This window comes from Rhincodon typus, chromosome 3 (genome assembly GCF_021869965.1).
Source record: "Rhincodon typus isolate 14 chromosome 3, sRhiTyp1.1, whole genome shotgun sequence".
Classification (NCBI taxonomy): domain Eukaryota; kingdom Metazoa; phylum Chordata; class Chondrichthyes; order Orectolobiformes; family Rhincodontidae; genus Rhincodon; species Rhincodon typus.
The window spans coordinates 113,605,393-113,631,464 of record NC_063334.1 but is presented as its reverse complement, the minus strand read 5'-3'; the positions used below and the strand labels follow the sequence as shown (position 1 = coordinate 113,631,464).

The 26,072-nt window shown below is 41.4% G+C and overlaps 1 protein-coding gene across 1 annotated transcript in view; it reads right to left on the bottom strand.

Annotated features, from left to right (window-relative positions):
* The window catches only part of gpm6ab (glycoprotein M6Ab), a 136,293-nt gene extending 112,993 nt beyond the window's left edge, over positions 1–23,300 (bottom strand). Inside the window, exon 1 of the mRNA XM_048594034.1 lies at positions 22,649–23,300. Within this exon, the coding sequence (XP_048449991.1) occupies positions 22,649–23,300 (652 nt within the window). The remainder of the gene's footprint in view (positions 1–22,648) is intronic.
* Between the last annotated feature and the right edge of the window lie 2,772 nt (positions 23,301–26,072).

Below are 26,072 nucleotides of genomic sequence, written 5' to 3'. Positions count from 1 at the left end.
TATGATCTGCCTGTACTGCACACAAAATAAAACTTTTCACTGTACCTAGGCGTCTGTGACTGTAATAAATCAAATCAAATCAATTTAGGCCCTCACCCTGAACAAGACCAAATGCTGGTGCAGTACTGCAATTGACAGGCATGATATTATCTGCAGCTGATTGGTCAGTGTGGACCAGTACAAATAAATTACTTTCTCGCACTTTTTCTCTCACTAGTTCATGTCCAGATGCATCAGTCAGCTTTCAACTCAAAGCCTGGACAGTTTTCTTCATGAATGTTCCACAGAGCCATTCTTGGTAAATGACATTGAATTTTTCTACCTACTCATATGCTTTTGTAGAATTTTGCTAAACAAGCAGTTAGCATTTCAGAAGCATTTTTACACACAAAGGCTGGTAGAAGTTTGAAACTCTCTTCCACAAATGGCAATTGACGTGAGGTCAGTTATTAATCTGAAGTAGATAATTTTTTGTTAAGCAAAGGTATTAAGGGATATGGGCCAAAGATGGGTATATGGAGTTAGACCTTAGATCAACCATGATTTCATTGAATGCCAGAACAGGCTGAAAGGGCTGAATGGCCTACTCCTGTTTCTGTGTAGCTTATTTTTGTTGGTTCAGACACGTCTGGATCAGTATCTAAACTGCCTTCTGAAGTGCCAAGATATATAGAAGCAGTTGCAGGAATTTCTCAAATCATCCACACGGTCATCTCTAAAGAACTCCAGAAATTAGTAGACATGTGAAGCCATAAGCTGTAGCAAAGAGATGAATGAGCAAATGAAAGTCTTTCCAAAGTAGGTACAAGATTATGCTGTTGTTTTTCCTTCCAATTCTGAATTTTTTTTTTGCAACCATGATTTCCTCATTACTAACCTTCACCCGTTGGAATCATGTTCCTTTTATTGTGCCTGAGCTCTTAAGCTCCCTTCCTAAATCTCTCCACCTCGCTCTCCTCCTTTAAGATGTATCTTAAAACTTCTTTGACCAAGCATTTGATCACCTACTCTACTGTCCTATTCCCTTCCTGAGTCAGGGAATTTACCTTTGTCCTTCTAACATGGACCTTTTAGACATTTTATGAATTTAAATCATGATATAAATGTATTGTTCCAGTCTTCCCTCATTTTTATTTCTGAGAAGCCATTTCAATATCATCACTACAGAACTACATTTGAAATGATTCAGGGAAAGGTGTGCCCAGGACGATCGCAAGCAGGACTGGAAGAAAAATTATTCCCTTGCTAGCAGTATTTCGTCTTCAAAATTTGCTATGTGTATTTTCCATTTGTTTGCTATTGGCACTGATGACATAAACTGCCATGAAGTTTTTATGTGAGATACATCAGATCCACTAATGATGTGCACACAGTTTGCAGAAAGCAGAATATGTATCAAGCAAACCTATGAAGCCTACACAACAAATGAATGAGACATAAAAACACAAGGGTTATATTAAATAAATTGTGAAAATGATTAAATGTGATATAAACCCTAACTAATGTCCAATGTGTTTGTGTATAGAGGGCATGCCAAGCACTCAAACTAAGATAGGTTTTTATGCTTCATGCAAATTCCATGGATTTAACAGCCACTTAACAAAAGCACAAACCCAGACAACTGTGAATATAAACCTATCTTTCCAGTCTCTCGAGAAAACCAATACAAACTATCAAATTAAAGAGCGAAGATAAGGCAGGATGGGTGGCTGATAATGTAATTTTGTTTCAGAGCTAGAATACAGTAAGGGCAAGTTATCTAGCCTGATTTTTATGATTATGTTAGTGATTCCTGAGAGATTATTGATACGTAAGAGAGATTCAACAAACAGATAATTGAGGTTTCCATTTTAATTGAACCATTTCTCACAAGTTGTAATTTGCAAAGTACATACACAACTAGGTTATGAGTGTACAGTCCTTTCTGTGTATCATTTTACCTTGGTGTGTGTGTAAAACTATATACAACAACTATGTTTCCCTGTCAGATCTGATAAGAAAGAATGATTACACAATAGTTTGTTAATTTTTCTGTCTTAAGCCAACTTGTAAGGTGTATAAGTATTTATTTCCACACCTAGTATATCTTGTAGTTGATGAGATGTTACAACTTAAGGAATAATTTGAAAGCATTTATAGAAATTTACATTACTTCAGGGCATCTCAAAGAGTGAAATTAGGAAACACCTCTATACATAAAGTGTGGTAAATGTTTAGAATTATTCCTTAAATGATAATTAATGCCACATAAATTGTTAATTTTAGAATTGGCATCAATATATTTTTGTTAATCATACACTAAAGGAAATGAGGATCAAGAGCAAACTATACAGTAAATTGAAAAGCCCTGGGGAAAATTGATGCACAGAGAGATATGGGTGTTCAGGTCCATTGTACCCTGAAGGTGGCAACGCAGGTGGATAGAGTGGTCAAGAAGGCATACCGAATGCTTTCATTCATCGGACGGGGTACAAGAGTTGGCAGGTCATGTTACAGTTATGTAGGACTTTAGTTCAACCACATTTGGAATACTGCATACAGTTCTGGTCACCACATTACCAAAAGGATGTGGATGCTTTGGACAGGGTGCAGAGGAGGTTCACCAGGATGTTGCCTGGTATGGAGGGCGCTAGCTATGAAGAGAGGTTGAGTAGATTAGGATTATTTACATTAGAAAGACAGAGGTTGAGGGGGGACCTGCTTGAGGTCTACAAAATCATGAGAGGTATAGACAGGGTGGATAGCAAGAAGCTTTTTCCCAGAGTGGGGGACTCAATTACTAGGGGTCACGATTTCAAGGTGAGAGGGGAAAAGTTTAAGGGAGATATGCGTGGAAAGTTCTTTACGCAGAGGGTGGTGGGTGCCTGGAATGCGTTGCCAGCGGAGGTGGTAGAGGCGGGCACGATAGCATCATTTAAGATGTATCTAGACAGATACATGAATGAGCAGGGAGCAGAGGGATACAGATCCTTGGAAAATAGGCGACAGGTTTAGATAGAGGATCTGGATTGGCGCAGGCTTGGAGGGCCGAAGGGCCTGTTCCTGTGCTGTAATTTTCTATGTTCTTTGTTCTTTGTTCTTGGTAGATATGTGGAGTTACATTTCAGACAAGTTCTGGTCCCATTGAATGTCAAACAAGCTCAAGAGGCTAAATAGCCTTCTTCCCTTCCTAAATTCTGTTTTTTTCAAATATGCCTAATGATGCAACAATCAAATGAAATGTGTAGAATGGTTTCCCTTTATTTCCACTCGTTTGTCGACTTCAACAGATTTTTATTTATACACTGTGACTGCAAAAACCACACAGAGGCAGGATTTATTTTGCACAATCCAATTTAACTAAAATAATGAAAATGACTCAAACTTCCACACAAACACACACACAAAGACACAAATATGCACGTACATAGAAACACAAGCATGCTCACACACACACACACACACACACACACATACACACACACACACAAAGACACAAATATGCACATTCATAGAAACACAAGCGCGCTCACACTCACAAACACAAACACACACACATAAACACATGCACGCTCACAAACACAAAGACCCAACTACAAACATACAGAAACACACATACATAAACACATGCACACACACAAACACTCAGACACACACAAAAATGCACAGATACACACACACACATACGTACACACAATACAGAGTAGGTGAAAAGATTAAGCACTTTAAAGACCAGTAATGTTAAAAGGGGTAAATGGATCTTGAAGTTTTGTTGCTTAGCTGGCCTCATTGGTCTTCTTGGGCTCAATGGTGAAGATGTTTCCTTATTTTTTTTCATGAGATATGGATTCAGTGGTGAGTCCAACTCATTTGTAATTGTTCCTCATCTGCAAATGTTCCTGAATTGACTGGCTTTTTAGGCTATTAACAGAACAATTAAGAGTCAATCACATTTCTATGAGTTTGGTATCATATGTAAACCAGACCAGATAAAGATGGCAGATTTTCTTCCCAAATGATATTGGCGAAGCTGGGTTGTTATGAGTAGTTTTATGATCACTATTACTTGGACTTGCTTTGTTTACCAGATCTGTTGATTGAAATTAAATGTCGTGGTGAGATTTGAACCTATGTCCTTACAGCCACTAGCCAGAGCCTCAGGAGTGTTAATACATTGATATTCCAACTACCCTACTATCTTTCCCAATCGAGTTGAATATATCTTTCTCCAAAGCCAGCAGCTGCTACATTGATGCTATACACTCTGTAACACATGGGTAGTCAAACTAGCAGACAGAGATTAAAACACAGAGGTTGGCTAGAGAGAGAAAGAGAGAGGCGGAGGGTTAACACATGAGGTTAGTAGGTAGGAGATGGGACTTCACAAGTTTCAAATTCTCCCCTCCCCTGACCACATCCCAAAACCAGCCCAGCTTGTCCCTGCCTCCCTAACCTGTCCTTCCTCCCACCTATCCCCTCCTCCCACCTCAAGCCCCATCCCCATCTACTACCTACTAGCCTCATCCTGCCCCCTTGACCTATCCGTCCTCCCTGGACGGACCTATCCCCTCCCTAACTCCCCTCCTACACTCACCTTTACTGGCTCCATCCCCGCCTCTTTGACATGTCTGTCTCCTCTCCACCTATCTTCTCCTCTATCCATCTTCTATCCGCCTCCCACTCTCTCCCTATTTATTTCAGAACCCCCTTCCCCTCGCCCATTTCTGAAGAAGGATCTAGGCCCGAAACGTCAGCATTCCTGCTCCTCTGATGCTGCTTGGCCTGCTGTGTTCATCCAGCTCTACACTTTCTCAAAATTCACTTGGCTTTGTGTCACCGTGAATTCATAAATAGTAGCAAAATTTGTTTTAACTGGCACCTTAATCAACTGGCACTCTGAATAAACTGGCAAAAATTACATTTACTGTGATGTCTGAGTACATATGCAGTAAGTATAACAGTGATGTGTATACCCACTTTATCACGTTTCTATTACTTACTGTGCATTTTTACATTGATTGTAGAAGGCATGTTGATGTTTTTACATAGGTTTTTTGAGGGTGTTGATGTCTCAAATCTTCGCTTGGCCAGGGTTTACAGAAGTTAGGTTTACCAGAATAATCCAGAATATTTCATCATCACCCAGCACACTCCTGGCCCCACAGGTGCCAGTTAATAAAAAGTTTGCTATATTCGATCCCCACATCCATTCACTGATATATGTTGTAAATAGCTGGGGCCCAAGTACTGATCCTTGCAGTACTGTACTAATCACAGCTAGCCAGTGTGAGAATTAACCTTTTTATTCCCAGTAGGCATTAACTGCCAGATAGCCAACCATTAATTCTGCCAATACATTACCTCCAAGCCCATGTGCTTTCAACTTTCTAACCAGCCGCTTGTGGCAGACCTGATCAAAATCCTTTTAAAAACCTAAGTATACTATGTTCATTGTGTTTGTAACATCTTTAAAAAACATTAACAGTTTTGCCAAACATGATTTCCCATTTGTGTATGCTGACTGCCCAATCAGATCATTATCAACCATATATTATTATCCCATCCTTTATTCTAGTTTTGAACATTTTCCCTATTACTGATGTAAAGCAAACACATTTGCCGTTCCAATTTTCTCTCTCGCTTCCTTCCAAAGTAGCTAACTTTCAGTCTGCAGAAATCACTCCAGAATCTCTAGAATTTTGGACAATGATCACCAAAGCATCAACCATCTCCATAGACGCCTCCTTCAGCACTCTGGGATGAAGACCATCAGTCCTGGGGATTTATCAGTTTCCAATCCCGTTAACTTCTCAGTAAATCTTCTTATTCACGTTAATTTATTTCCATTCCCCAATCTCGCAAGCAACTTCTAAGAAATTGCTGGTGTCTTCCTCAGTGCAAACAGACACAAAGTTATAATTTAGCTTTTCTGCCATTTCTCTTTCCCCCCCCATTATAAATTCTCTTAATTCTACCTTGAATGTGTTTAAAATAAATGTTTCCTTTTTTCATACCTATCAAAGCTTTTATAGCCTACTTTTATTAATTTTACTGATTGAGTAATGTTGGTTGAGAAATGAATATCTTCTGGGACAGCAGAATATTTTCTGAATATTTTCCGGGACTGATTCTCTTCTCCATCCTTTCCAGGAGACCACCAGTTGTCTTGCCTTTATTAGCTGAAATGTAAAGTTTAAGAGCAGGAAGGTTCTGCTGGAACTGTATGCAATGTTGGGAAGACCACAGCCAGACTATTGTGCGCAGTTCATCAGGAGGGATGTAATTGTACAGGAGAGGGTTCAGAGGAGATTTACCAGGATGTTGCCTCGGTTGGAGAGTTTTATTTCTGAAGAGTGATTACACAGATTAGATTTGTTTTCTTTGAAGCAGAGAAGAGTGAGTGGGGAAATGATTGAAATGCATAGAAATGTGAGGAACATACTCAGAGCAGACAGGAAGAAATTCATCCGCACAGAGGAGGGATCAATGACCAGGTAGCATATGTTTAAGGTGAAGAGCAGGAAGTTTCGAGGAGATGTGAGGAAAACCTGTTTTCACCAAAAGGGTGATAGAAATCTGGAAATTAGTATCTCTAGGGGCGGTAGAGGCAGAAACCCTCATAACATTTAAGAAGTATTTAGATGTGTACTAGCCAAGACATGCAAGGCTGTGGGCCAAGTGCTGGAAAATGGGATGAGAATAGTTAAGTACAAACACAGACCATTCAGCCCAACTGGTCTGTGCTACACTTTGTGCTCCATTTTATTCCCTCATTTCAACCTTCCATCATTTTTCTATTGTTCTTTCTTTCACGTAGTTTCTCAACTGGATCCTTTTGAAAGCATCTTACCTCAAACACGGTGGCAGGCACAGTGGCTCAGTGGTTAGCACTGCTGCCTCACAGCACCAGGGATCTGGGATCGATTCCACCTTCGAGTCTGTGTAGAGTTTGCATATTCTCCCCATGTCTGTGTGGGTTTCTTCCGGGTCCTCCGGTTTCCTCCCACAGTCCAAAAATGTGCAGGTTAGGTGGATTGGCCATGCTAAATTGCTCATAGTGTTCAGGGATGTGTAGATTAGGTGGGTTATAGGGGGATGGATCTGGGTGGAATGCTTTGAGGGTAAGTGTGGACTTGTTGGGCCGAAGGGTCCGTTTCCACACTGTAAGGATTCTAAGGAGCACCTTGCGTAGGACAATTCTCCACACTCTAAACCTCTTACAGTGAAGAAATTCTCCTCATTTCTGACTGGAATTAATGGAAACTATGTTGAATTCATAGTTACTGGTTTTGGATTCTCCATCAGATCGGAAATATTCACTGCCTATCTACCTTGTCCAACCCTCAGCATAGATAAAATGGAATTAAGCAGAAGTCTACCACACAGAGGTGGCACGGTGGCTCAGTGGTTAGCACTGCTGCCTCACAGCGCCAGGGACCCGGGTTTGATTCCACCCTCGGGCAAATATCTGTGTGGAGTTTGCACATTCTCTCTGTGTCTGTGTTGGTTTCCACCTGGTGCTCCGATTTCCTCCCACAGTCCAAAGATATGCAGGCTAGGTGGATTGGCCATGCTAAGTTGCCCGTAGTGTTCAGGGATGTGTAGATTAGGTGGGTTATAGGGGGATGGGTCTGGGTGGAATGCTCTGAGGGTCAGTGTGGACTTGTTGGGCCGAAGGGCCTGTTTCTACTATGTACGGATTCTACGATAAAAACAGGCCATTGGACACAAATCGTCTGCACTAGTTTTTATCCTCCACACAAGAATATTTATCTCATCCTGTCAACATATATTTTATATGACACATCAGTTCCCAATTGCCGTGGGGAGGCACTGTGCAATATTTATTCATTTCTTGTACGTTCCTCTTGAACTAATGCAGCCTACTTATATACTTGTTTTGGAATGAAAATACTGCAGTGACTATTTCAATGGTTTCTGATGTAATTTTTTTCCAATTTTTGTTGTGTAAACCTATGAGCAGAGAAGGATTTTCTTCATTGAGCAAACAACGCATGGGTCTTCCCATTCCTCCTGCGAGTCAGCATATGGCATTATGATGTGCAGCACAGACTGCAATCTCAAAGTAAATATATTTCCAAGCATCAAATGCTGTGTATACTAATTATTCCGGTAACCAAAACTATCCTGAATCAATGGTGCAGTTTGATTGGGTTGGGATTATGTGGTAAAATGGTGCATTAAACCACATGAATTAAGAAACAATTCAGTGATGGAAGAGACAAAATTTTTTAAAAAACGGTGAAAACTGCAAATAATCAAATAATTCTCGACAGATTACAGTATTAGTCTTTTCACTTGGCTTCATGCCCTGTGCACTGCCTAAAAACCACAGGCTCACAAGACTTCCTTATGCATTTCTAATCGACCAGTGTGGTTGCCATGCCAACCACTGCTGCTAGATTTGAGCACAGATCGTGGGCTTTTTGCAGTCACCCAATTAATGTCTGTCAACAGATTTGCCGGGACAATAGCAAACTTGACATCTTACCAAGATTGAGCCCCAGCTATCACAACTAAAGATGAGACAAGGTGGCAATTACATTGCCTGAAGGCCAAAAACATCCCGAAAAGAAAATCTGTGCTGTATTATTACGTAGAACACTGGATGTGCTAAATATGCGTTCAGGAGAACCAATTCTTCCTTCAGTCAACATATAATTAAAACATTGCTCCTTGACAAAATGCAGCCATTTGGCCCATTGTGCCTCTGCTGGCTCCTGTGCTTCATCCCACAGCCAAACTTTTTGTCCAAGTGTCTGCCAGTTCTTCAGATTCAAGTATGTTCAACTCCTTCCTAAAATTATACACGGAATTCTCCTCCACTACCCTTTCTGCTCGTGCATTCCTCATCCCAACAATTATCCGAGTGGAAAAATTTCTCCTCCCTTCTCTTCTACATTTCTCATATGTATTTTTACAAAATGTCACTCAGGAGATGTGTGTGGATACCAAAGCCAATATTTATCACCCAACTCCAGGTGATTTGATACAGTTCACTGGCTTGGTGGATTACTTACTGACAGTTAAGAGTCAACCACAGGGGACTGGAGTTACTTGTAGACCAAGACCAGTATGGACTGTAGATTTCCTTCTTTTAATGAGATGTAGCTGTAGGGGTTAGGGAACAGGACGCGTAACAAATCTTACTTAGACATTTATGATGATCTCTTTACTTCATGAGGTGTGGGCATCTCTGGATGGGCTTGTATTTATTCCCCATTCCCATTACTCTTGAAGAGGTGGTAGTCAGCTACCTTCTTGAAGTTCTGGAGAATCATAGAGTCATAGAGCTATCTAGCACAGACACAGACTCTTTGGTTCAACTTATCCATGCCAACCAGATATCCTAAATTAATCTACTTCCATTTGCTAGTCTTTGACCCATATCCTTCTAAACCGTTCCTATTCATATATCCATACAGATGCCTATTAGATGTTGTAATTGTGCCAGCCTCCACCACTTCCTCTGGCAGCTCATTCCAAACACACACCACTTTCTACATGAAAAAGTTGCCCCTCAGGTCCCTTTTAATTTTTGTCCTTCTCACCTTAAACCTGTGCCCTCTAGTTTTGGACTCCCCTATCCTGGGGAGAAAGACCTTGACTATTCATCCTATCCATGCCCCTCATGATTTTATAAACTTCTATAAGGTTGCCCCTCAACCTCCAACCTCCAGAGAAAATAGCCCAAGAGTATTCAGCCTCTCCCTGTAGCTCAAACCTTTCAATCCTGGCAACATCCATGCAAATTTTTCTGAACCCAGTAAAGTTGAACAACATCTTTTCTATGGCATGGAGACCAGAATGCTCAGTGAGTAGGGACATTCACAATGATGTTAAGGAGAGAATTCCAGGATTTTGCCCCAGTGACAATTAAAGAGTGTCTGGGTAATCCAAGGTGGAGGATGGGAAAAAGCTGTAGCTGTAAGAGCTGCTCCTTTTTGAAGTATTTTCAGTGTTGCAGCTGATTTCCTCGAATTCTAGGAGCATTAATTTCTGTTTTATAAGCTGTTGCATTGTTCTGGAACTTTGGGAAAAAAGATCAAAAGAACAGCACTTTAAACAGGAGGAAGGAAGACAAGGGCAGTGACCACATGGTGGGAAGTGAATCAATGGAGAAAGAAACCTACACTGCTGTCTGACCCAGTAGTGAACCTTCACAGCTACTGCCTCTGCTGTTTGATTTCAAACACCTCTGGACATCGGAGTTAAAGATATAAAAGTGACCTAAGGGATAACTTTTTCACTCAGAAGGCAGTGCGTGTATGGAATGAGCTGGCAGAGGAAGTGTTGGAGGCTGGTACAATTACAACATTTAAAAGGCATCTGTATGCGTACATGAATAGGAAGGGTTTAGAGGGATATGGGCCAAATGATGGCAAATGGGACTAGATTTATTTAGGATAACTGGTCAGCATGGACGAGTTGGACCGAAGGATCTGTTTCCATGCTGTATATCTCTATGACTCTATGAGTGGTCGTAGAGCAGGATAGAGATGGACACAGATGGAATAGGATGTGCAGTCTGAAATGGAAGAATTGGTAATGGAGAACAAGGAATTGGCAGAGCAATTAAACAGTTATGTTTGCTCTCTCTTCACAGAAGAAGACATAAGTAACTTCTTGGAAGTGCTAGGGAAGCAAAGGTCTTTTAGGAAAGAGAAATTGAAGGAAATTAGTATTTGCAAAAAAACAATGTGGATATGCTGCTACAAAATTCTGTAGATTCTGGAACAGTCCTGGCAGATTGGAGAGTGGCAAAAGTAACCCCACTGTTTAAAAAGAAAGGAGGGAGAAAATGAGCAATTATCGACCTGTTAACCTAAAAACAGAAATAGGGAACATGTTGGAGTCTATTTAAAAGAATGTTATAACACGACACTTAAAAATACTAATTGTACTACAAAAAGTCAACGTGAATTTATGGAAGGGAATTGTGTTTGACAAACCTTATTGGAGTCTTTTTTGGACAGACCTAGTAGAGTAGATGAGGGAGAACTAGTGGATGTGGCATATTGAGATCTTCACAAAACTTTTGCTGAAGTCAAAATGAGGTCAATATGAGGCAATCATGCAAAATCAAAACACATGAGATTGTTATTAATAAACTGACATGGATTGAAAATTGGTCATCACGCAAGAAACAAAGAGTAGGAATAAGTAGGTAGTTTCTTTGAGGAAAGGCGGTGACAGGTAGAATACTACAGTGATGATTCTCAGTAAATTTCAATGATTTGGATATCAAAATTGAGTGATATTTTCAAGTCTACAAATAACACAACTTGGTCAGAATTTGAAAGGTGAAGAGCCATCAGGACTATTTAGGGAAGTTGAATGAATGTGCAATTACATAGCAGATGCAGTACAACATGGATAAATGTGAAGTTGTCCACTTTGGCAGGAAAAACAGAACGGCAGAATATTATCTAAGTGGTGACAGATTGGGTAATGCTGATGTGCAAAGAGACCCGGGTTTTCTGGTACACTGATCATTGAAAGTAACCACACAGGTGCAGCAACAGTTTGGAAGGCAGTGGTATGTTGGCTTTCGTTGCAAGAGAATTTGAGTAGAGGAGCATGGAAGTGTTACTGAAGCTGTACAGCCGTTAGTGAAGCCATACCTGGCATATTGTGTTCTGTTTTTGTCCTCTTACCTAAGAAAATATATATCTGCCATAGAGGGAGTGAAGAGATGGTTCACCAGACTGATTCTTAGGACGATAGGTGGAAATATAAGAAGGGGTTGGGTTAACTGGACCTGTATTCAGTGGACTTTAGAAGAATGAGAGGGAATCCCATTAAATGTATTAAGTTCTGACAGGGCTGGACAGACTGATATCAGGGCTGACATTTTGTCTGGCTTGGTAGTGGGGGAAGGTGGCATATGTCTCAGGGTATACAGTACGCCTAGTGGAGGTGACGCCCTGGTGATATTATTACTGGGCCATTAATCTAGAGACACGGGTAATGTTTGGTGGACCTGGGTTCAAATCCTGCCGTGGCAGATAGTGGAAGTTGAATACAATGACTTTTTTTAAAAAAAGTTGGCATTAGCAGTCTAATGATGACCATGATTCCATTTCTGATTGTTGGAAAAACTCATCTGGTTCACTAATGTCCTTTAGGGAAGGAACCACCATCCTTACCTGCTCTGGCCCACATGTGACTCCAATCCCATAGAAATGTGGTTGACTCAACTGTCTTCTGGACAATTATAGATGGTCAATAAATGCTGGCCCAGCCAGAGGTGCCTTTATCTCATGAGTGAATAAAAAAATCAGACCCTGTGGTGAGGAAAATTCTCTTCGCTCAGAGCATAGGGCATTTGTGGAAATTGTCTTGATAGGTCAAATAGTTTAGTCCTGATCCTATGTTCTAAGTTTCTACATTCGTATGTATTTCCAGGTTCAGGGTAGTTTCCTAGGGCTAAACATCTTTGGTTGCTTTATCAACAGCCGTCTCTTTTATTGAGAATGTTTGCCGATGACTGTACAATGATCAGCACCATTCACTATGCTTCAGTTACCAAAACAATCCATGTCCAAATGCAACAAGATCTGAACAATGTCCAGGCTTGGCCTGGCAAGTGGCAAGAAACATTTGGCCATCACTAGGCCAACAGAGTTCAGTTCACACACTCACAGCCAATTAAGACCCTGTACAATAATTCTCTTACTTTACCATTTCAGAAGAAAATAATATCACGGTGGTACTGTCAGTGCAAGAACTGCCTAGTTCATCAGAAAAAAAACAGTAACATCTCCTCATGGGCACTCAATAGTGCCCTTCGCAACACTAGCCACGGCTGAAGAATAAATAAACAACAATTTGCATTTTATACAAGAATTTCTTCAAACACTAATTGGTATGTCTGTGCATACAATCTTAAAAATGATACGGCACCCTGATGAAATAATTTGTGTAGATGTTAATCAGATTTGAAATTGAGTAGCATGATGGCAAAAAGTTGATTGACATTAGATTGAGGTATTCGCTTGAGCCTGTTTTAATAGAACTACCACAGTGAAGCTTCAGTGAAATTTTGCATGGAAACCACATTTCGTTCGTTTATGCTACAAAGCTTGTAGCTATCACTCTCATCCTTCCAGAATGGCAGCTCTACTGAATTCCAATTACAATATGCAGCAGCTGCTTAAATGAATCAATGCTTTAGTCCAAACTATTCTAGCTGCTGATCATCCTCTGAGCAAAGAAATGCTTTCTGAAGTCTTCTCTGTAGTGTACCCTTAAACTGAGTTATCCAAGCAGGTTGTTTCTTGCTATTTTGTAAAATGATCACCTCTCAAGATCAAAAAGCTGACTTTTCCTCAAAACATTCTCTACATATTCTATTGAGAAACTGTTGCAAAAGCATCTTCCTCAGCATTATTCCCACCTGATTGAGCTCTAAGTATATCATATTTGAATGTGCATGTTCTGTTTGACCACATTTTCAAACTGAGGAGAGTGACTGTATCAAATGGAAACAACATCGTAATAGTACAATCTAAATTCTTAACAGTGCATGGCAGGAGTTTGGCATTTCACAACAAGTCAATTTTCCTACTTTACTATTCATAAACAACTGCTAATCTAGACTATCTCAGCTATTACACTCATCTCCACCACACTTTCAGGCAGTATGTTCTAGACCGTGACCAAAATTTATCCTTATGTTGCCATTGCCTCTTTTGCCAAACATTTTAAATTGGTGACTTGTGATTTCAAGTCAGGCTGCCAATAGGAACAAGTTCTTCCCAACCCATTCGTCCAAACCCTCTCATGATATTGCATGCCATAGAGTCACAGAGGTGTACAGCATGGAAAAGACGCTTCAGTTCAACTCATCCATGCTGACTAGATATCCGAAATAAATCAAGTCCCGTTTCTTTTCTGGTCATTTGTGGGATGTGAGCATTACTGGCTGGCCAGCATTTCTTGCCCATCCCTAGTTGCCCTTGAGAAGGCGGTGGTGAGCTGTCTTCTTGAACCGCTGCAGCCCACCATTGCAGTTGACCCACAATGCCCTTGGAATGGGTATTACAGGATTTGACCCAGCGACAGTGCAAGAATGGCAACATATTTTCAAATCAGGATGGTGAATGGCTTGGAGGGGAACTTGGTGGTGTTCCTATATATCTGCTGCCCTTGTCCTTCAAGCTGGAAATGGTTGTGGATTTGGAAGGTGTTGTCTGAGGATCTTTGGTGAATTTCTGTGGTGCATCTTGTAGATAGTACACACTGCTGCTACTGAGCGTTGATGGTGGAGGGAGTGGATGCTTGTGGATGTAGTGCCAATCAAGCAGGCTGTGTTGTCCTGGATGATGTCAAGCTTCTTGAGTGTTGTTGGGGCTTCATTCATCCAGGCAAGTGGGGAGTATTCCATCATGCTCCTGACTTGTGCCTTGTAGATGGTGGACAGGCTTTCAGGAGTCAGGAGGTGAGTTACTTGCTGCAGTATTCCCAGTTTCTGGCCTGCTCTTGTAGCCGTTGTGTTTATGTGGTGAGTCCAGTCGAGTTTCTGGTCAACGATAAACCCCAGGATGTTGATAGTGGGGGATTCAGTGATGGTAACATCATTCAATGTCAAGGGGTGGTGGTTAGATTGTCTCTTATTGGAGATAGTCATAGCCTCGCATTTGTATGGCACAAACGTCACTTGCCACTTGTCAGCCCAAGCCTGAGCATTGTCCAGATCTTGTTGCAGTTGAAAACAGACTGCTTTAGTATCTAAGGAGTGGCAATGGTGCTGAACATTGTGCATCATCAGCGAACATCCCCACTTCTGACCTCATGATGGAGGGAAGGTTATTGATGAAGTAGCTGAAGACGGTTGGGCCGAGAACACATACACTGAGGAACTCCTGCAGAGATGTCCTGGAGCTGAGATGATTGACCTCCAACAACCATGACAATTTTTATTTTGTCAGGTCTGACTCCAACCACCGGAGAGGTTGCCCATGATCCCCATTGATTCCAGTGACTTCCTATGACTATCTCCAATAAGAGACAATCTAACCACCACCCCTTGACATTCAATGATGTTACCGTCACTGAATCCCCCACTATCAACATCCTGGGGGTTATCGTTGACCAGAAACTCGACTGGACTCACCACATAGACACAACGGCTTGGGCTCCTTGATACCACACTCGGTCGAATGATATCAAAGGCTGTCACTCTCACCTCACTTCTGGAATTCAGCTCTTTTGTCCATGCTTGAACCAAGGCTGTAATGAGATCAGCAGCTGAGTGGCCCTGGCAGAACCCAAACTGGGCATCACTGAACAGGTGCTGCTTGATGGCATTGTTGATGATACCTTCCATCACTTTACTGATTGGTGGTAGACATTGAAATCCCCCACCCAAAGGACATTTTGTGCCCTTGCCATCCTCAGTGCTTCCTCCAAGTGTTGTTCAACATGGAGGAGTACTGATTCATTAGCTGAGGGAGGATGGTATGTGGTAACCAGCAGGAGGTTTCCTTGCCCATGTTTAACATGAAGACATGAAACTTCATGTGGTGCGGAGTCAATGTTGAGGACTCCCAGAGCAACTCCCTCCCGAATGTATACTCCTGTGCCACCACCTGTACTGGGTCTGTCCTGCCGGTGAGACAGGACACATCCAGGGACGGTGATAGTGGCGTCTGGGACATTGTATGTAAGGTATGATTCCGTGTGAATGACTATGTCAGGCTGTTGTTTGACTAGTCTGTCAGACAGCTCTGCCAATTTTAGCACTAGCCCCCAGATGTTAGTGAGGAGAACTTTGCATGGTCGCTGTCCTTTCTGGTTGATGCCAGGTGATCCGTCTGGTTTCATTTCTTTGAGACTTTGAAGTGATTGGTATAACTGCTTGGCTTGCTAGGCTATTTCAGAGGGGAATTGATAGACAACCACATTGCTGTGGGTCTGAAGTCACATGTAGGCCAGACCAGGTGAGGATGGCAGATTTCCTTCCCTGAAGGACACTGGGGAACCAGATGGGTTTTTCCCAACAATCAACAATGATTTCATGGTGATCAGTAGATTCCTAATTCCAGACTTTTGTTTTCAAATGAATTCAAATTCCACCATCTGCTGTGGCAACATTCGAACCTGGGTCCCCAGAACATTAGCTGAGTTTCTGGATTAATAATTTAGTGATAATACCACTTGGCATTGCCTACCCTAAGTTTGGCCCATCTCCCTCTTAATCCCTTCCTATTCATATACCCATCCCTATCTATGAAATATACTCATAATATGTTCTTCTTGAAGATGTGTCCTAGCTTCTCTAACCTGCTACGGAACTGAAGTTCTTGATCACCAAAGTTATTTTGTGAATCTTTTCTGCACCATCTCCAATGTCTTCACATCTTCACTAATGTGTGGTGCAAATATCACCTGCTAGTGTCTGTATTAAGTATCATTTCTACCAAAATTAACTTGCAATAGTGGTCACCTATGATCTATAGTTTCAAATAACACTACTGTAGTTGCATATTCTACACAAGGTTTGCAAGCTGTTCTCAATCTCTCCAACAGCACCTTCTGACCCTGCAACTTCTACCACATGGAAGGACAAGGATAGTAGATGTATTGTACCACACTTACCTGCAACTCCCCTGCAAGCCACATATCATTCAGATTTGGAACTATAACACTATTCGCTCACTGTCATTGGGTTAAAATCTTTCCTAATAAAATTGTGACTATCTAGAGCCCGAGGACTGTAGCAGCTGTTTAAGGAAGCATATCACCTCTATCTTCTCAAAGTTAATGAAAGATGGGAAATAAATGTTGACTCAGCCAGTATCGCTACATCCTGTGAACAAATTTTAAACACTCTACATTCATGTGTTCGGGTTGATTCTTAATTCATCTATATTCAGCCTGTCATTGAAGTTTGTCAAAGCAAATTTCATATTGTGATGATACTATGGTTTTAAGAGGTGTATTTTGTCCCTTTTTGAATGAAGAAAGGTTGAGGCATAGGTGAGAAGTGGTTTGTTCCAAGCCAATAAATGGCTTGTGAGGCCCTTTTTTTAAAATAAGTTGGAACAATAGAAGCAGCATGAATGGATGGAGTCAGGCTCCCACTGAATCAGGGTTTTAATTTAGCTTTTAGTAGTTATTAGGGTTTCGAAGCTGCCATACACCTCTCACTGCTACAACAAAACACTTCAGTTCTCTCTCACTGCCACAATTTTCTCTTGGTATTCTTATTTCCTGGATTGCAGAAATATTGCAACAGGAGACAACACATCGCGAAACATTGGCCTAGTGGTATTATCACTGGACTGTTAATCCAGAGACCAGACAAAGTTCTGGGGAGCTGGTTTGAATCCTGCCCTGGCAAATGATGAAGTTTGAATTTAATGAATGTCTGGAATTAAGAATCTGATGATGACTGTGTATCCATTGTTGATTGTCAGAGTGGGGGAACCCCATCTGGTTCACTAAAGTCTCTCAGGGAAGGAAACTACCCTCCTTACCTGGTCTGATTTACATGTGATTCCAGACCCACAGCAATGTGGCTGACTCTTAACTGCCCTCTGGGTAATTAGGGATGGGCAATAAATGTTGCCTTGCCAGCAATGCCCTCATCTCATGGATGAATAAAGGGAAAAAGAGTTTATTTTAGTGAAATTGCCTTCGCCAAGGGTGTGTTTATGGGATGTTTATATTAGAATAGTTGCTGTTCTATTTAACATAACAGTTGCTGTTCTGTTTAATTGCTGGGGCAATTAAATAACCAATTATTCTATTAAGCTTTCCAAAAGAGTAAAAGCAGGACCAATTCTTCTTTCTTTCATTTGTATTTTAACTGTAGAGTAAGAATGAAGTATATTTTGCTAGAAGCTGAGTGTGTAACCAATTGAATTACATCTGGAACACAACACCTATGTTGCCTTTAAATAAGATAAATGTTAGGGCTTAGGCTCTTCTCCTTCATATATTTCCAGAGGATTTGGTCTGGTCCATAACAATATATCAATTCAGCCCTGGTCAGTCAAATATTCAACTGGCTGTATATGTTGAAGGAGAGATTCTAGTATTTTCTGAAACATGCAACATTTCCCGGTGGAAATTGAACAGCACGGTGGCTTAATGGTTCGCACTGCTGCCTCACACTGCCAGGCACCTCGATTTGATTCCAGCTTTGGGTGTCTATGTGGAGTTTGCACAATCTCCCCATGTCCGCGTGGGTTTCCTCCAGATGTTCCAGTTTCCTCCCATAGTCTAAAGATGTGCAGGTTAGGTGGATTGTCCATGCTAAATTGACCATAGTGTCAGGGATGTGAAGATTAGGTAAATTGACTAATAAGGATCCCTTATTGTCAGTGGTATATGTGAGGGAGTGATAAACAAGTTTGACATGAAGTTTGGCCAAGTGGTTGACAGAGAGGAAAGTCTGTGGTTACAGGAAGAGATGGACTGGCTGGTTAGATAGGCAGATCAGCAGCAGATGGAAATTAACCCTGAAAAGCCTGAAGTGTTGCACTTCGAAATACGACACAAGACAAGGGAGTATTCAATGAATGGGGAACACTAGGAAGCTCGGAGGAACAGAGAGATCTTGCGATGTTGTCTACTAAGCCCTGAAGGTTCATAAGGTATTTCAGAATTCATTCAGATACTTGCCTTCATAAGTCAAGGCATAGATTATAAGAGCAAGTAGATTATGTGGAGCTGTACAGGACTTTGGTTAGGCTATAGTACTGTGTGCAGTTGTGGTCACTGCAACATAGGAAGGATAAAATTACACTGGAGGCTGTGCAGAGGAGATTCATCAGGATGTTGCCAAAGATGGAAGACTTCAACTGTGAAGAGAGGCTGGATAAGACCAGGTTGTTCTTTTTAGAACAGAGAAGGCTGACAGGGGACCTGATTGAGGTGTATATGATTATGAGGGTGCATATGATTATGAAGTAATTGTTCTCCTTAGCTGAAAGGTTAATTACTAGGGTGCATAATTTTAAAGTGAAAAGTAGGAGGTTGAGTGAGGATTTAAGGAAAACCTTTTTCACCCGGAGAGTAGTGAGAATCTGGAATGCACTGCCTGGGAGTGCAGCAGAGGTAGGAAACATCACAAACTTTAAAAGTTACGTGAATCAGTTCTTCAAATATCACAACATTCGAGTGATGAAATGTAGGAATACTGTCGATAGGTCGACACAGACTCAATGGGCTGAATGGCCCTTTCTATGTTGTAAGACTGTGTGACTCTATTACACTGTCTCTCTAATGACTCTCCTGCATCCTCCAGATTGAAATGCTAGTGTCCTCCTTGAAGCCATCTCCACAAGCCCTCAGGCGAAACTCCTGTAAAATCACTTCGACAAGCTGAACCTTGCATCCAGGTGGCCATAAATGATCTCCCCTTGATTTCTTCAATCTCAACTGAAGAATGTTTAGGGGAAGACAAAGAAACTAAAGACACTCTGAAGCTCTCCTTGAAACATTGACAATAATAATTAGGAGATGCCTGCTCTTGATTGTTCAGAACGATGACAACATCCATTTGTGTGGCATGTGGCAATGCGAGGTCAACATTTATTGCTCATCGCTAATTAAAGTTAAAAAGGTAATGGTGAGCTGTCTTCTTGAATAGCTGCTGCAGTCCTTGGGTATTAAATAAGTAATTCACTTCTGTCTTCACTCAGGAGAAGGACGATGTAAATACAGAATTTGGGGAGCAGGGCTGTGAGGTTCTTGAACAGACTGACATAGGAAGTGAGGCGATATTGGAATTTATGGTAGATTTAAAAGTGCACATATCCCTAGGTCCAGATGAGTTATATCCCAGGCTACTGTGGGAGGTGAGGGAGGAAGTTACCAGACCCAAGGCTAATAGGAAAGTAGTTCCAGGATTGTGCTTCAAAAACATTGAAGAAATGGTGACATATTTCTAAGTCTGGATGGTATGTGGTCTGAAGGGAGCTTGCAGATAATGGTGGTCCGATGCATCTGCTGGTCTTGTCCTTCATTCTGAACAAAGGCTTCCTGAACTCAAAGCATTAACTCTGTTTTTCTTTCGACAGATGCTGCCAGACCTTCTCAGCTTCTCCAGCATTTTCTATTTTGGTAAGTTGTCCACCTTTGACTCTTCGAGCCACACTACTTTAATGATGAGGCAGAGTAGTCGCAAAGGAACAGGAAGAAATCCAGCCATCGAGATCCCACTCTCCATCCTGCCTCACATGCTCAAACACCTGTGCATCAAAAATCAGCTGCTCTGTCACGTGAAGAGCCTTGGTAGAAACTTATGACCCATGATTTGGATGTTGAATGGACAATTCAATCATCCTTGAATTGACAGTCACGTGCCAACACAAGTGGGAAACCCAGAACTGGATGGAATATTATTGTTTTCACAATCGTAACTTAAGACTGCAAGCAAGATCAATGCACCTTGTTGTGACATTCCAGAATGTGCTAGTGAGCAAAGAGCTCACAGCCAATTCATTGACACTGACCCCTAACACTATACTTAGATTTTTACATTGTATTAAAGCCTGGGTGAAAGAACAAAAGTACTTATTGTTCTAAACCAGTGGATCAAAGCTCCAAGTTTAATATCCTTACAACTTGCTGAAGGGAAATGATGACTCAGATTCCTAACATAAATCCAGTTGTTGGGAACAGCAGGAGTCGAAGTTTGCATATGTAATGCCTGGTGAAACTGTTGACCTATTCCTTTTGGTATGGTTAAATACGCACATGAGGCAAATAAATACAGAAAGCTATTTTCCACTAATTGGGTTACATGAAGGCATTTGAATTGAGGCCAACCTTTCTTGTAAAAATGCTTTTCAAAGGGTATGATCAGACCAGCAACCTGAACATTTCATGAGGTGACGGACACAGCAAGTTGTCTCCAACTCACTCAGTGATCACTAAAGTTCATAAGCCCCCATTGTGCCAACCATTAGGCTTGAGGGGGTCATACAATCCCCTGACCCTTTCATTGTTTGCCATGTAGTTCAGTCAGTTGTGCTTATTACTTGTCACAAAGATATCTTCAATGGAAGGGATCGCAACATTTGGCCCACATTTTAATACTAATGGCCTGTTGCTATATTATGCTAACACCATTTTCTATTAGTCTAATCAGCTGAAAAACAAATGAACAGTATCTTTGTGAATTCATGCCAGCCTACAGTTATTTAAGTGATTTTTGAATCACAGTTATTGTTACAGTTATTTTTTATTCACTCATGGGTAATGGGCATCGCTTTCTGGTCAACATTTATTGTCCATTCCTTGCTGAGTGGCTTAGAAGGCCATTTCAGAGGGCAGTTGAAAGTCAACCACATTGCTGTGGGTATGCAGTCACATGTAGGCAGATCAGGTAAGGATGGCCAATACAGATTTCTTTCACTGAAAGATATTAGCGAGCTAGATGAGGTTTTCCCAACTATCAACAATGATTTCACGGTCATCGATAGATTCTTAACTCCATTTTTTTCTCATTGAACTCAAATTCCACCATCTGCCAGGGCAGTATTCAAACCCTGGTCACCAGAACATTAGCTTAATTCCTGGATTAATGTCAGGGAGGTGATGGCCTAGTGGTATTATTGCTGGACTGCTAATCCAGAGACTGAGATAACATTCTGGGGACCTGGGTTTGAATCCTGCCATGGCAGATGGTGGAATTTGAATTCAATTAAATATGTGGAATTAGGAATCTAATGATGACCGTGAATCCATTGTCAATTGTCGATTATTGATTGTCAACTGTCGGGAAAAATCCATTTGGTTCACTAATGTCTTTTGGGGAAGGAAACTGCCGTCCTTACCTGGTCTGGCCTACACGTGACTCCAGATCCACAGCAATGTGGTTGACTCTTAATTGCCCAGAGGGCAGTTAGGGATGGTCAATAAATGCTGCCTAGCCAGAGACACCCTCAGCCGGATAATGAATAAAGGAATATCTAGCAATAAAACCACTAGGCCATCACCTCCCCATTTAAGGACGGAATGAAGGAAATGCAGCAATAAATTTGTCCACAGCAAGTGTGCATAATCCACAATGAGGTAAGGCCAAAGAATCAGCTCTGGGGCTTAAATGGAGGGATACATATTTGTTAGGACACAGGGGTCAACTCTCTTGCAACTCATTGGATATTGCCGTAGGATCTTATACAATGAACGTATACATTTACCTGAAATTGTGGATAAGAATTCTTATTCAGAAGACAAAACCACCAACTTTTGAGAAGATTTGGAACTTGGGTTGTTGACTTGCTTGACGAGCTGGTAAGTTTGCTTGCAGGCGTTTCATCACCATACTAGGTAACATCATTGGTGCGTCTCCAGTGTTCTGTCCCGCTTGCTATTTATATTTGCTGGGGTGGGTGGCATCACATCTGGGTTTGTTTCTTCTTGTTTGGTATATGGAGTCCAGCTCTGCATGATTGTTAACGGAGTTCCAGTTTGAATGCCAGGCCTCCAGGAATTCTCGTGCAAATCTTTGATTGGCTTACACTAGGATAGCTGCATTGTCCCAGTCGAATTGGTGTTCCTCTTTGTCCATGTGCATTGAAATGAGTTAAAGTTGGTCATGCCTCTCGGTAGCTAGTTGGTGTTTGTGAATCCTGATGGCTAGTTTCCTTCTGGTTTTGCCCTATGTAATGTTTTTGGCAGTCTTTACATGGTAACTTGTAAATAACATTGGTTCCATTAGTTGCGGTTGTCGGATCCTTTATTCTCATCAGCGGCTGTCGTAGCGAAGCCTTCGGTTTGTGGGCTACCATGATGCCGAGGGGATGGAGAAATCTGGTGGTCATCTCAGATATGTCCTTAATGTATGTTAGAGTGACGAGTGTCTCTGAACATGTTGTGTCTTCCTGTTGTGGTCTGTTGTGTAGGTATCGGCGGACTACGCTTTTCAGGTAACCGTTGTTTCTAAAGATGCTGGAAAGGTGTTCTTCCTCAGCTTTGCGCAGCTCCACGGTGCTGCAGTGTGTTGCAGCTCGCTTGAACAGCGTTTTGATGCAGGTCCATTTGGGGGTATTGGGATGATTGCTATTGTAGTTGAATACCTGATCTGTATGGGTGGCCTCCCTGTGTACGCTGGTCTGGAGCTCACCGTTGGCTTTATGTTTGACCACTACATCCACAAAGGGAAGCCTGTCATTGTCCTCCTCTTCGCTGGTGAATTTTATGTCGCTGAGGATTTTGTTGATGAGTAAAAGGGTTTCCTCAAGTTGAGAGCATTTGATAATGTCAAAGGTGTCATCCACATAGCGGATCGATAGTTTTGGTTGGATGGTGGGAAGGGCAGTCCGTTTCAGTCGTCGCATTATGGCTTCCCCTATTAATCCTGATAATCAGTGATCCCATGGGTGTTCCGTTGATTTGTCCATACACAGTGCCAATGAAGATGAAGTGGATTGTGAGGCACAGATCCAGTAGTTTGAGGGTGCTGTCTTTGCTGATTGTGTTGGTGTTGTCGGGTGTCTGTATCCCTGGACCATCTAGTGGCGAGGCGAGTGTTTCCTTAGCTAGGGGGATGTTAATGGAGTTAAATAGTGCAGTCACTTCAAAGGAGACCATGATCTCATCCTCATCTATTCTGGTGGGCTTGATGACGTTGAGGAAAACCACCAGTTCTTCCAGGCTGTTAGCCTATATTTTGAAGACTGTAAACTCAGGATCTGCTAACCTTTGGCAAGTGTGCGCTTCACTCAGCCACATTTAGCACAGGACAAACAATACAAAGATTATGTTTCCTGTCTCTCATTCTAACAACACTGCAGGTTTTCCACTTTACTGGAATAGTAACAGAGATAAAGAAGCATCAGCTAATAATGCAATGCTGGCGTCTATAACTTTCTACTCACACGAAAGTTATTAAAACACTAGCAGCAACAAGGCAAAATATTATAAAAATCACAATTGCAGCTCAGTGCTTGATCATCATCTATTATATAAGGAGATTGAAATTCAGAAATGTTCCTTGATAAGGATTGTGATGCAATGCTTTTAATATTTTTCACTATTAGTCATGTTCTTAGTGGATACTTGAAGCATACTCAACTTTTTCTGTGGATCCCCACCCTCCCTTTCACTATGAAGCATAACAACATCACAAGGGTATGCCTTACTTTAACTGATTCATAATGTGAGTTGCTATGAAGGGTGGTACAAATCCAAATTAAGATTTGTTCCCTGTCCAACACCTTGGCACTCAAACATGTCATCGCTATTGCAGTCAGCAGCTACAACAAAGCTAAGTAGCTATCACTTGGTGGGCATTAAGGGAAGATGATTAGATCCTAAGCTCGGAGTGTCCTCCCTATAACCAACTCCACCTTCCCTTCTTCCTTTAACACGTTTCAAATAACATATATCACAAATATATCTTAGCACGGCTTGCTGTCAAATTTTGCCTGCATTTGCTCCTGTCCTGTTATGTGTCATTAAACATGTCATTTAAATGCAAGTTGTTGCTGCACTGATTTATAAATAAAAGAAATAATTATCATCGTGGAAGGTAATTCTTTTAGGCATCAATCTAAATTGAAGCTTGTTTCTTTGATTGTGCCCATGGGGCCTGATCGTGTTTCTGTGGATACCACATCAATAAGGTTTTGGATAGAAGCAGTGAATAGGGACGGGGACAATTATCATCAATGTAGTGTTCATTTTCTTTTCACTAACATTTCCAGTTAATCATAATAGAAGCATTCAAAGAGAACAAAAATTAAATATCAATGGATTGATGGATAAAAGAATGCTTACACATACATAGCACCTTTCACACCTCAAGACAATAAAAATTACTTTAAATCTGAAGTACCTTTGAAGTGTAGTGTGATGTAGTGATTTATATATTTGTTTAACACAAAAACAACTTGCATTTAGGTTAGGAATAGTAAGAACTGCAGATGCTGGAGTTTGAGATAACAGTGTGGAGCTGGAGGAACACAGCAGGCCAGGCAGCATCAGAGGAGCAGGAAGGTTGATGTTTTGAGTCGGGACCCTTCTTCAGCATTTAAGTTGCACCTCTAGCAAAGTAAAATGTGTGAAGGGTTTTTGTTTGTCCACGGCAGGATCTGCTTCCTGCTCCTCCCTCCTTTGCCACCGCTCTGTCTCATCGTTAAGGTGGTGTGACTCACAGAGTCAAAGGTGGATAACTTACCACAACAGAAAATGCTGGAGAAACTCAGCAGCCCTGGCAGTATTTATTGGGAGAAAGCAGAGTTAATGTTTTGAGTCTGGTGCCTCTTCATTAGAACTCAACCAGTTTCAGGTTATCAGTTCTGTGAAAATATCAATCCTGTCTGGAGGTAGTTCACAATTGGGCTCAACTTCTTAGGGTGGAAGAAGAAAATTGTGTATCACATACATCAGGAGCCTGAGTTCCCACTTCTGTAGTGACTGTTCAAAGAATGTATATGAAGATCAAATGCAGGCAGAGCTCAGCCACAAGGACTTGTTGAAATACTGAATTGATTCACATAATATTTCCATTTAAATAATCATCCAATGCTCTCTGGAATGCCTCAATTGACCCCATTTGCACCACTCTACAAGTCAGTGAATTCCAAACCTGAAAGGTTTTCAGTGGCTAACTCACAGATTGGCAGAGAAACAATGTAAACGATCATTAATGATGTTTCTCATGCTGATTATCCACCAACGTTACTGTAGCGTGCAACCATGAAAATGTTATCCTCCTGTCCCAGCTCATTGACTAGGCCAGAAAACTCTCTACTTCCCATTTTCCCTGACAACTTTCCATTTGGCAACATGAAGGCAGGAGATGTTATTGTCATTTGCCTGTTCACCAATTGACATTTACCCTTGATCTGACAGTACCCTGATATATTCCTTGAAATCTCATCCCTTGTGCTCAAATCCCTCCATGAGTTCACCCTTCCTCACTTCCCCTGGTCCTAAAACCCTCCAACACCATTGCACTCCTCAAACTCTGACCCCAATTTCAATCTATTGCTCCAAAGATACAGCTCAGTCAAATGGTCCACATTAAATCCAGTTGCAGAGACTCCGAGTCCTGGAATTTCTTCCCGAAACCTCTTTGATTGTCTGCCTCTCTCTTATTGAATTAT